The 13,332-nt window shown below is 43.4% G+C and overlaps 1 protein-coding gene across 4 annotated transcripts in view; it reads left to right on the top strand.

The window, feature by feature from the left end:
- Positions 1–10,983: 10,983 nt before the first annotated feature.
- The window catches only part of PAK3 (p21 (RAC1) activated kinase 3), an 88,048-nt gene continuing 85,699 nt past the window's right edge, over positions 10,984–13,332 (top strand). For 3 of the 4 annotated variants that reach the window (XM_065901082.1, XM_065901083.1, XM_065901084.1), the window contains exon 1: positions 11,011–11,185. In XM_065901082.1, the coding sequence (XP_065757154.1) occupies positions 11,011–11,185 (175 nt within the window). Of the gene's footprint in view, positions 11,186–13,332 lie in introns of all 4 variants that reach the window. The other variant, XM_065901081.1, reaches the window with a different exon arrangement.

Below are 13,332 nucleotides of genomic sequence, written 5' to 3' on the forward strand. Positions count from 1 at the left end.
CTTCTTTGCTACGGTCACACCAAGTTACCTGTAGATTCTCTAATACACTACATTGTCTCTCCTCTCCTCTCGGCCTTAGCACGTGTTGTTCCTTGTGCCTGAAACGTGACCTCCCCATGGTTTGGTTATTTGTTCTTCCTAATTCAGCTCCAGTGTACTTCCTCTGTGAAGCTTCCTTCTTCAGGCTGCTGGGAGCCCCTCTCTTGTCCTTCAGTAGCAACCTGTTGTCATCTTTGGCCTGAGTTGTCATGGCCAACACCCATTATACTTTGTCTCCTTGAGGGTGGGGACTGTAACTTGTTCATCTCTTGCCCTAGACCCTGACGAGTTCCTCCTTACCCTTCAATACCTTGCTCAAGTGTAATGCCCTCTGATGCCTCGGGGGAGTATTAGCTACCCTTCCTACACTGGCCTTCCAAAGCATCCCCTGCCTTCCTGGGCACATACTAGACACCGTGTAAATGCTGAATGAAAGGTTGAATTTATTTGTGAAGATTTCGTGATGATCTGAAGATCACAGAACAATCCAGGAGTGGGGCTAGAATTAGCCATTCTTCTTCGGTTGGAGACAATTCTTTTGGGTTTATAAAAAGACCTAACCAGAAATCAACTCCAAAAATTAAACTTGCAGAGCAAGATGCAACTTAGTTCTTAAACGTAACATGAAAGCAAGTAGTTTCTTTTTCCAAGTGTTATGTTCTTAATACATTTCCCCAAAAGAAGTCTGTTCTGCCCATATATGACTTCAGTTCTGGAAAATGCTTTGTGTCACCCTTACTGATCCCTTCCATAGTTCACCAGAAGCCAGTGTTCTGGCCTTTGAAAGTCTCGTACATGTTACCTTCTTCCAGAGGTTTAAGATCTGTTCTTTTTCTTACACAGCACCAGCATCACTTAGTTCAGCAGAAACAGAGGCCTGAGGCTAAGAAACGTAATCTAGCATGCTTGGAGTATTTGTTTGCTGGAATATACTGTTGAATAATGTATTACACCAACCTAGTGCTTTCCTACTCATCCTTCAATACCCTGCTGAAGTACTGTATCTCTGATCTCTTTGAGAACCTCAGTTACCTTTCTGCTGTGTCCTTCCAAAGCATTCTGTGCCCACCTGGGTGCATCCATTGTATTCCCTATTGTATGTATGCCTGTCTACCATCCTCATTTAACTGTGAGCTCTTTGAAGACAGGGACTGCTCTTTATTCACCTCTCTTTGTATACCCCCTGTACCTGACACAGTACCTGGTACGTACGAATGTTGGCGGCATGGAGATGAAAGGCAGGACAGTGATGTTCTTTGGAACATCTACATCAAACACTTAACTTATAGGGGGAGGTATGATTATTGGCACTGATTTCTCATCCAGTAGGATAGCAGGCAGTGAAGGAGAGTCTTCCCTTCTTCTTCAGTCCCTCTTTTTGTAGCACCCTTCAATTTGTAATACACATGCCCTTGTTCTGTAGTTATATTTTTATCCGTGTATTTAATATACATTTTATATACAGTATGCAGCCAGAGATGAAACCCACTGCTCGAGTCTATAGTGCCCCCCAGAGCTGGGCGTTTATTTATCTCTTTACTCGCAGCCCCTTACCGTTAAAGGGGAGTAGGTCTCTGCTTTGGTCTTAGGATTCTTTGAAATGAAAGTCAGCCAACAGTCCACAAGAAGAAGGCATGTAACTGGTTTCTTTTCCTATAAAAAGCAATGTTAGGCTGACCTAAGATCTTCTCTTTTCCTCTCTTTATACAGCTGTGCATGAAGACCCTCATATAGACCCTCATTATAGACCCTCATAGTTAAGGGCTCAATCTTTTTTTTTTGCCACACTGCACGGCTCGTAGGATCTTAGTTCCCTGACCAGGGATTGAACCCCGGGCCCTCTGCAGTGAGAGCACAGAGTCTTAACCACTGGACCACCAGGGAATTACCCTAGGCTCAGTCTTAAAGGAGAACGAACACTCTGAGATGACCATTGCTTGATACAGAATTATAATGGAGTTATATATATTTATTATAAACACCCAACTTTCCTTCCCTTTTTCTTCCCCAAATGTTTGTCAAGATGTGTTCTAGGCCACAGTCCCGCCTCCACAGGAGTCCTTGGGAACTCAGGCCTGCTGACGCGCGTTCCTTGCAACAAACCCTACTTCTGCTCTATCTGCAATTTTCCTACCGGGCTGTCATGTCCTTCCTTTGAAGTGAGGGCTGGGCCCTGTGCTCTCAGCCTGGAGGCTTCTTCGGGCTCCAGAAAGACTTAGGTACCTGGCAGCCTTCTCTGTGTGTGTGCGGGTGAGCACTGGGGCAGCATAGCTGATCGAGTGCTGGAGGAGGGATCTGCTGCGTGTCATGAGCCACATCTTATAGAAGTGGACAGTGGCAGCTGAGTAACGGGCAGCAAGGAGAATGAATCACTCGGTGGATCTGACAGCTCGTAAGTGAAGAACTTACCTGGTGCAGGAAAGCCATAGGGAAGCCAGCATGCTCGATTGTGAGGTCATCCTTCGGGCTTTTGGTTTCTAGGGGAATTTCCTTGGGTGGATTACGATCTTTTCTTAGACCCATGGACAGTCTTTTTTTAAGACAAAAATAATCCTCTTTGGCGGCAGTAAGAGGTGGGGGTAGGAGATGGGGAATTCCTGCAACTAAGGCTATGGCCAGCTGGATGTTTATCCCCTACCATTTGTGAAGTGGGATAGATGGAAATTGGGCCTGGTCACGTCCCGTTCTTCCTTCAGCATTTGAGGGAAGCCCTTTGTTTTTAATAGATAGTATTTCCTCATCCTTAACCACAGCCCCCAGATAAGATGCCGAGACACATCACATGCTCGGCTCTTTTGTAAACTTAGGTTAAGGGGCAAAAGCTTGAAGAAGAGTTGCTGCATTTTGCACCAGCTCAGATTCTTTGACCTCCAGTTCTGGCAGGATGTCTTTTTTTTTGCGGGGAGCGGGTAGCATATGAGCTTTGCTACAATGATCTAAATTCCTAGTTTAGAAATATGTAATGCTAAGATCTCAATTGACCCCATGTAACTCTTCTCTTCAAATATTCAATGGGCACCTTCCCTGTAGAAGGCCGATTTGGGTGTAGAACATTGAGAATAGAGCAAGTTCCTAGGACGATAAGCCATAAGGCGCGTGTTCGAAAACCATGTCCAGACATCTCTCTGGTATACAAAAAGCCCTAGCAACTTTGGGAATTGAATTTTTAGGCTTGAGTTTGAGGGAATTCGTGGCTCTTTTGCCGGAGTGGATCAGGGAAGGGTATAATTATCACCCATGCATAGTAACAGCGAGCAGCTAGAACCCCAGAGACTCGAGATGTTGGTTTACCATATCCTGTTCGCTTGGGCTGCTAGTCTGCATCTAATTTTTTCCATCTGACTGCTTCCAAGGATACTACATTCTCTTTTGAGAACTAGGAAATGTTTTATTACTAGGTTTTGCTTCCCTTTTCTTTTTTCCACACGTTTATTTGAGGCATCTTTTGTTTTCTTTAACGCTTACAAAAATGTCTACCTCTGTTCTTTATGCATCTTATTTTCTCTTCTTAGAAGCATCAGTGTTGGACATGAAAAGCTGAAACCTGTGATAATGCATCAGTTTGCAAATATAAACACAGGTCAGGTGATTATTAGCATTTTCCTGGCATTAGCTCACGCAGCATACACAATACATTTAGAAGCTTAAGAAGTCATTCGAATAGGAACTATTTGCCCCCTATAATATATGCAGTATATGAGGTCTGGAGGCTGGGGTATAGCTATCGATTACCTTATTTGCAACCTATTATTGAAATTTGCAACTATAATATGCTGGCTTATTGGATTTCATTACTGTGAGGTTCCTGCTACGAACAGTGGAAGCCACTCATAACAGAGAACAGGACTACAGCGGAACCGACCTCATTTGCTCGCGTGTGTGAGAGAGAGCATGAATGTATTCCGTGTGACCATGCCTTGTATGTGTGTCAGTAGTGAGCTATCTCTTGCAGGATCTAAGATTGAAATGAGGCGGCTGTAAAAAGAGCTAGTGCCTCCCTTACTTGTCCGGCTGCTTTTGCAAATCTGCCTAACAAGTAGCTCAGCAACTCCTGATCAAATGATCTTTGAAATGGCTTCCCTCCATTACACGCTGTAATGGTATCTCCCAGGCCAGGCTTTCTGAAACAGCACACCCCTGTCTCTGATAGCAGAGTTCCCTTGGTGAGTGCCCCAGAACAGACAAGCCCCAAAACAAGGCCATCTAAGAATTGGTCCTACCGGCCAACGAATCCTCTTGGAGTTCTGTCAGTAAATCTCCTAGCCTTGGGTCTTTGGATGAGACAAGCAGTTGAAATCGGTAAGTACCAGCCTGAAGTGGGTTGAAATGAAAAAGCTAGAACTGTCAGATGAATATTCGGGGAGGATGAAAGTGCACATATGAAGAGAGAGAACGTGTGTGTGTTTGTGGGTTTACTTGGATCCATATCGTAATGGTGTCATGGGAGGGGAATTGAGGAGAGTTCGAGATTCTGGTCTCAGTTCTTTCAATTATTTTGTGACCCTGGGGAAGTCGCTTAACCTCTATGCCTCGTTAATTCCTCACATGGAAAATGGGGATGGTGCTCCCTTCTTCACATGTTGGTGTCCGGCTCAAATAAGAGCAAGAGCTCAAATAAGCTCCTGGACATTATGAAGTCATACAGTAAAAAATGAGGTATCGATAATCCGAGGGTGGCTGGCGTCTACGTGATGCCCAATTGCTTGGCAGTTAGACTAGTGCCAAAACTTCCAAACGCCTTCTTAGCTCAGACCTGCTTGGAGTAGGCATATAGGCTTATTCAGCACCATGAAAAACTTACTCAGAGCTTCAGCAAAGGCACAGAACTTACAGAGTTCCATTTCATTCCCTCACATGTGTATTTAATGCCTCCTGGGAACAAGGCACTGTACTAGGCAGTTTGAAAGCATTATAGTCATGACCGAGGGGTTCTTACCCTCAAGGAGCTTATGATCTAGTGAGGGGAATGACATGTTTCATGACTATGTGCAATTTGAGACAAGATGGTGGCAATGCTAAGTTGGGCCCATCTGGCTGACTATTGTTAGGGGTCGGGCTCTCGTCCACCTTGTCTGGGAATGGGAGTGTGGGTTTAGGGCTGCTGAGGGACCCAGACCTGGCTCATTCTCCTCCCTATAAAATGAGCCCTTTCTCTCTTCTTTGGCATCTTAGCATATTATGGGAAATAATGTCTGAAAAGTTGCTAGAAGTCTTCAGATACAAGTTGCTGTAGAAATGTAAAGCAAGGTATAAACATCCTTTCAAATGATAATACGTTGTCCCCTTTGTAGAAGGCTAGATGATGTTTTCCTTTTTTCTTTTTTTCTTTTTGGCAATTGAAAACAGTTCACTACATCTTCTTACGCTGTCAGTCATAAGTGTCTGGCTGGTTGGTTCAGTTGCTAAGAATGTGTCCGAGATAAAGTGGGCTTAGTATCAGATCAGCATAGGGTCGTTAGCAAAGCATCATTTGTTTCCCCATCACAGTTTATCCCAGGAAGCTCAGCTAGCCATCTTGAAAATGTCTGCTTCTGTTTACAAGGAAGCCCAAGAAAGAGCCAGCAAGTAACTCTTGGATCCTTTCTCCCACCAGCAAAGTATAATTCAGTGTATACATCATTCTTACAGTAAAAGCGGTAACCTCATCCTGAAATACGAAGAACAGTCCAGTGTTGATATCATTGTCTAAGGAGACATTGGCTGACTTTAAATCTATGTTTACTTAATACCTCCAAGTCTGGAAGCTGTCATTTAAAGTTCACTCTTTCTTGATCTATAGAGCTAATTCTTGTTAAAAAGATGTACCCAATTCTAGAGATTTGAAACGCTCTCATGTTCTGTTAGTGTCTAAACATAGTGAGAGTTCTTTGACTTGTTTACTACGTTTTTGAGATCCTGAAATCAGTCTTATTTCATGTGTGCTCTTGTCAGTTTAGCTGTCATCTCATCAGCTCTAGGTGTCTTGCAGCCAACCCTATTCTTTATGTAGGTATCTCAGAAACATTAGGAAGTTCACCCTGGAAATTTCCCCTGGGCTACATCTCATTCCTGTGTTAGATCCTCTAGTTTGATATGACAGGGATATAAGCAATATTGACGTGCTCACCAATTTATAGTAATGGCCTCGTGTGGTTGGTGGTTCGGGAGCTTTACCTCTGGGTTTATTAGGTCGTGGCTGTGCATCTGCCGGCCTGGGCTTTTGTTTTTGAAAGGAGACCATTATTAGTTTGTCTCTCATTGGGAAAATATGCAAATAAACAGTTACTTAGATTTTTGAAAGCAGACAGAATAATACAGACATATGGGTTGTCTCTGATGGCACCAGATCTGACGAAAATATTTAGTGCAGTTGCTAATGGCTTAATAGGTGATCTTTGCAAGTTGTAGGGCCAGTATTTCTGGCCCTACACACACCTGGGTAGAGCGTCTGTGGCAAATGGGCACAACTGGCATTTTTGACTGTATCCAGTTCAACACATATGCCATGATATGAATTTTGGCCACATTAGCTAGAGTATACTTGAGCACCTGTCTTTCCCCTTGACTCCTGGAACATGCAGGCTGGCGGCTTTCTTTTGTAACCTACTGAACATTCTCTGAGGGTTTAGTTTGTCACCACATTAAGAGAATACGTTTTGGAAGAATGAGAGAATAATGACAATTATTTATAATGCCTAATCATTTCATCTAAAGTTGCCACGCATCTTGATAAAAGTTTTCCTCTGAAGTACTTTGCAGCAAATCTCTGTGTCAAAAGGCAACTCAGTGAAGGGGTGTGTGTGTGTGTGTGTATGCACCTGTGTGTGCGTGCCTGCCCTTGCACTTGGGGGGTGAGAGTGGGGAGTAGAGAAGAGAGCGAGGGAAAAGGGAGATAAGGAGGGGAGGAGATAGAGAATTAATCTTTCTTAGTACTCTGAAAGAGGGGTGTTCTGGCTTCTTGGTTATCATGAGACCAGAGGCTCATTTCTCACTGCTGATGAATTTCAATTGTAATTACAGAGCATCGGTAAGCCACATTCAGTCCCAAGGGCTGGACAAAAAGTACACTGTCCACAAAAGCCATTTGAATTCTCTCTGAAAAACCTAGTAGCCAAGTCTGAAAGCAATTTGTGAACAGATACAAACTGTTGCTGGTTGTCCATTCAGATTCCTCCTCAATGCTAAGAGCCACATTCTAAAAGTGAAATGAAATGGCCTGTGGCTGGATCCAGCGTGACCTGCACTTGCAAGTTTCTGCTGTGTTGCAGAAGCGAACGACAACAGTTAAACTTTAAAGATCAACAGTTTTTCGATTGGGTTCCTGGAGAATAATGGCACTTTTGTACAATTCTTGAAATAGAGCCTACAGCCGCCCCAAACAAAATAGTCTCTTTCAAGATCTTGGAAATAATGACCTCATAGGCAGATTGAACCAGCAGTCCATTAATAGTATCCTTTGTAGAAAGCTGTCTCAGGGGAGGGACGTGGCTTAGTAAATCGGCATTGTTTACAAACATAACAGAATAGAATCCCCCTTTTTCTCCTACGTTTGTGGAATAGTCGGAGACACCTCCCACTTGGGAAGCAAATACATTAACAGCAAGGCTTCCTTACAGGGCCCTACCCTTTCTCCATCGGTCACCGAAAAGTGTGCTTTGAAGCACTGGCTTTGAAGGTGAGTTAGAGATAACAGGAGTCTCCAGCCCTATTCCTTTGTCACCAGCTCAGAATTATCTGGAATCGTGAGAAGAAGATGAAGATTGGTTGTGCCTTGTAAAGAGTCATGAAGAACTGACGTAATATCAGGATAATTTGAGCAAAAGCAAATCTGAAATGTCTAGGTAAACGGAGTGATTATTTGCTTCATGTTCCTATTGTGGAAGTAGATAAAGATTCTTCAGTTTCATTAACATCTCTGTAAAAGAGGTTTATTCCAGCCCCTCTTATAATCCCCTGATAAGTTGAATGGAATTAAACCAATTCCAGTTTGCTGGGCAGTAGAAAGGTGCGCCATCTAAGCTGGGTCCCTTGCAGAATGCCTGTGATACGGACCACAGCAAGTGTGTGGTATTCAAATTCTGGGCAGGGATTTCTAGTCTACTATAGGAGAGTATAGTGTGAATTTTATATCCCAAGTAGCCCTTGTTTCCCGACCTGAAAAGAAACAGGGCATCTACCTTTTGAGTCTCTACCCAGAGAGAATATTTAGGAAGAAAAAAGGCCACTGTTACCCACACCTGATTATCCAGAACAAAGGAGACTAGTATTTTGGATTACGGAGGTGCACTAGCACCCTGACTGGCTCAGACTCCTGCTTGCTTTATTGTGTAAGGTCAACTTTGTATATCATGTTAAAGAGGGTATGTATGTTTCTCTGACTTCTGTTATCTCAAGTTAACTAACATGTCCTCAGAAAATAGGTATCGTCCAGAACGTGGTGGCTTTCTCTTCCTGAGACGCATTTTTCACTATTTTCTAGGTATTGCCTAGAATCCTCAGTTCTTTTGCAATAACCTTCAAACTTCATTATTTTTACCAACCTAGATTCTGTATATTGAGCTTTAGTTAATAATCACCACATATTCAGGCATTAGTTTTGAACCCAGAAAAGTAAAACAGACAAAGCACACACAGAGGAAAAATTAGTGCTTTTGGGCTTCCCTGGTGGCGCAGTGGTTGAGAGTCCGCCTGCCGATGCAGGGGACACGGGTTCGTGCCCCGGTCCGGGAAGATCCCACGTGCCGCGGAGCGGCTGGGCCCGTGAGCCATGGCCGCTGAGCCTGCGCGTCCGGAGCCTGTGCTCCGCAGCGGGAGAGGCCACAACAGTGAGAGGCCCGCGTACCGCACACACACACAAAATATATAGTGCTTTTATTCTGGTGGCAAATTCTTTTTAGTGGCTAAATTAAAACCAAGAACCCGTCTGATACAGAATACCACTGGTGAAGTCAGTCTTAAACTCACTTTTCTTCCGGAGAAAGAATGAATTTAGAAGGACCAAAATCAAAATGGGAAAAGGGAATGTAGACCCATTAGCACTGATTTCATATATTTACCAGCAGTATCTATGAATATAATTGATCCTTGACAGCACAGTTAGGTTTTCATTTTACCTTGTGCTATAGTTTCACCCGTATAGGAAAATATGAGACTTAATCAATCTGGCGGTGACAAAACGTTTACTACTGATATTTTCACTGTCACGATTCCTGAAAAAGGAATACAGATTTGGTCTTAATTCATTAAGATAATGCAAGGCATGACACTTAGGCAAAGGAAAAGAAAAGAGATCTCTTGTCCACACCAAGGTCAGACCAATCATTGTTAGTTGGCAGTCACCTGTGCAGATGGGGAAACTATTAATTGATACTCAGCTATTTTTGAATACGTACAGGCTCTATATATTTGAGAAAATCTAAAACAGTAAAAATTTCCACATAGCATAATGTAACTTAGAATTCATTACTGAAAGTAATAAACACACTGTAACCACTGAAAGGCTGAAAAGAGTTAAGGTAGATTATTTCTCACTGTAGCAGGTAATGAGGAGACCCCTGATTTTGTTGTTGTTGTACTCAGGTTGGTTAACAGTAAATGTTACTGGAATAGAGTGATATGCCAAGTTGCGTATGGAGAGCTCATACACTCCTAAATTAGTGCCGGTTAATACTTGATGAAATTACAGAGATTTTGTTGCAGTGGGATTTGATTTTCCTTGTATTCGAACTGGAGATTCACTTGGAAGGTACCCTTTTTTTTTTCTATTGAAGTATAGTTGATTTGCACAATGTGTTCATCTCTGCTCTACAGCAGAGTGATTCACTGATACATATATATACATTCTCTTTCATACTCTTTTTCCATGATGCGTTATCACAGGATATTGAATATAGTTCCCTGTGCTCTACAGTAGGACCTTGTTGTTTATCCACTCCATGTACAATAGTTGGCATCTGCTAATCCCCAACCCCCCCTCCATCCCTCCCTCCCCTGCCCTGTCTCCCCTAGAAGGTACTCTTCATGCGTGACATGCATGGCAAGTGTCAGGGCCCTAATGCAAGGACTTGAATGAGAATGGGAAGACAGCTGGAAGCAGAAACATTTCCTTGTGGAGTTTGTGCTTTTCTAGTTCACTTTACCCTCCAGTGGCATGAGACCTGAATGTATTGAACCCTCAGCACAAGATACTAAAGAAGAGTGAAATTAAGAGCAGATAAGTTGTTAAAACGGGACTGGTGCTTACCACCCTGTTACCCCTGTCAACTCCCTTGTTCCCTGTTCCAGGACATAAAATATGACAAGGAGGAAGGTTATGGTGTCTCCTCACGAAGCAGTCCTCTCCTTGGAGCTCCTCTTTGCTCATGGTGGCACTGGGCTCTGCTTTATCTTCTGCCTGCTCCTTGAAGATGGGGCATTTCTTCCCCTAGCAGTCCACCCCAACTCTGATGAAACTACCGGCTTACTAGATTGTTTCTCAGTTCTTTCTCCTGAAACAGTAGGGTGTGTTTTGTTAATAAGGTGCACACAGGTAAGAATCAGGCGCCATTAAGTATCAACAGCCAGGCCTGTGTCAATTCCAGACTCCAAGGAGGTTATGCTACCTGACCACGATCATGAGGATAGAATTTTTAAAGAAGAAAGATTGGAAATTGTTCATTAAAAGACTGAGTGGACGGCAGAAAATAGAGTGTCACTGGGGGAAAAGGAAGGGACCTTCGGTGTTTGTGTCTACATATTGAAAAGCCATTCATTATTGCCTTCGCTTTCCTCTTTGGGAAATGGCATCGTTGGGTTTTAGGCAGGCAGCTCCCTTCCCTCTAGAAAAGGAACCCCTCAGAATGGTCAGTGCCAAACCTGAGATGACATGAGATGAATGCTTTGGTTTCTAAGATGTTAGACTCCCCGGATTTACCAGGTTGTCTTTTAGACCTCCCTTAACTCCTGTCTTCTCCTCCTCGTCTTTAGGAGCTGTGCAGTCGGTTGTAACTGAAAATGTCTGACGGTCTGGATAATGAAGAGAAACCCCCAGCTCCCCCACTGAGGATGAATAGTAACAACCGGGATTCTTCGGCACTCAACCACAGCTCCAAACCACTTCCCATGGCCCCTGAAGAGAAGAATAAGAAAGCCAGGCTTCGCTCTATCTTCCCAGGAGGAGGGGATAAAAGTAAAGTATCAGTGACCGGGCATTGAAAAGGGGCTAGTTTATTCTTTCATTGTCACTTTCTTTCTCGAGTAGTCATTTCTTGAGCGTGGGCTGTTCAGGGCCTGCCTGACCTTTACATCTACACCTTCGGAGGTTGCATTTTGTCAGAGGATAATGTTTGATTGACTTACTGTGGGTTTACAGAAAATACACGTATGCTGTGTTTGCCTTTCACATAGCCTTGAATTCATAGTGGTAGGCCAAGGGAAATCATAGCAACAGTACTGTCTTAAATATATGAATAGTGACTTTCTTTCTGATAACTTACAGGAGGATTTATAGTAAATCCCTTCCTAACTGCAAGTTGCCCTTATTGGGAATTTGAGTATAGGTGGATTTACTTCTGTATACCTTTTTGACAGCCATGAAAATTTTGAATTGAGTATACGGAAGTCAGTCCAAGTGCCCCATTATTGTCTCTCTGACTGTATCACAAGGTGGGAAGAAACTTCTGAGCTATTTGTTTCCTCTCCCATGCTTCTGCCAGTCATCCCCTACACAATCAGCCCTTTTTGCACCAAGTATCCCAACAATATACTATCATTTATCCTTGTGTTGTTCATAATACCATTTGGTCCTTAAATGTCATACGCTGACACTTTGTAACATTGGGAGATATAAAATCTCTAGTAAGTAATTGTCAGGTTGCATTAATTAGCATAAAGCTTAAACACGGCTTCTATAAACGTGACTATTGCGGCGGAAGAGCGTAAAGCCAAGTACAAGGACTCCGGCACCAGAGAGAGTTGCTAAAGGGTAAGAGGGGTGATGTCTCTTGAAGAGAAAAGGGACGCTCTTGATCTTCTCAAAGGTAAAACAGATAGCTTTGTAGGTCGTTTATATGGTATGAAAGAATTCGTACCATAAGGAAAGCTGAAACTCTTATTAGGGCCAGTATCACCTCTTGTAGACCTGTGTCACTTAAGAGATGCTTTATCCCTCGTGACCCAAGGATGGAAAAGATGGAAATGATGTTAAACCTCTGGATTGAAGACAAGCAGAGGAATAAGAAAACACTTTGCATGCAAGGGACCTGCCATCATGCAAGAAGAATTTTCGAAGACATGTTTTCAGACACCGAAGTGGGTCCCGAGAAAAAGTATTGCCAGGAGCAAGGGTTGAGAAATGTATGGTGCACCATGACCCGGAGACCAAGTCACCTGATCCTGCAGCTCCCGTGTTGTATCTGCCACAACTGTAGAAAGCGACTGAAGAGGGGGATTACGTGCCTGCACGAGTCTTTGGTGCTGTCGAGACCGCCATGCTTTGGAAGCCCTTGAACAATCCCATCTGCCCTTTTGAAGAACACGAGCCAGCTGATTCTGACATGAGGTCAGCCAAAACAGAGAGGCTGATGTTTCTGTTTTGTGCTAATACTTCAGGTGACCTCATAGTGAAACCATTACCACTCTACAGAAAACTAGGCCCATGTCTTCTCAGAGGAAAATCCGAGCTAAGTTGCCAGTATACTGGCGTGCAAAGAGAAAAGGCTGGATGACTCCCTCTCTCCTTAGGAATTGTTTGAGCAGTGCTTTCTTGCGGAAGCTCAAGACTCCTTACGAGAAAAAAAAGTCTTGAATTCAAAGCCCTACTGATTCTTCACTGTCCTCTTGGTGCCGCAGTTGCATTTGCCAATGTTCATCCTGATGTTAAGGTTGTCTTTAGAACCAGTTGCTTGTTGCAGGTCCTGGAGCCCTTAGATCGGTGTTTGATCCAGCCGTTCAGGAAGACTTAGGCCAAACTAATGTATAACTTTGTTGTTCAGAATCTCACAAAGGTTCATCTGTCTGAAGATCCTAGTGCATGGGATTCCTACACCATCACCAATGCTGTATTCTTCATAAAATAGGCATTAGCTAGTTTAACAGAGCCTGTCATTAATGTGATCTGGGAGGAGATTTGGCTAGAGATGGTGAAATATCTTTCAGTGATTTCTCCTGAAGACAAAAAGTCTTTGGATGAAACAGAACCTGTAGGTGAGGGTGAACATTTGGCACAGGAACAGTCATTGGCTGAAGTTGACTCTGAACTGGTTGCTGCTGATTCGCGGGCTGGAGGATGACTCAGGAAGCTCCTGGGACTGCAGAGGTGATTATCATAAGTGATGA

Source organism: Phocoena phocoena, chromosome X, assembly GCF_963924675.1.
Source record: "Phocoena phocoena chromosome X, mPhoPho1.1, whole genome shotgun sequence".
In the NCBI taxonomy this organism is placed as follows: Eukaryota; Metazoa; Chordata; class Mammalia; order Artiodactyla; family Phocoenidae; genus Phocoena; species Phocoena phocoena.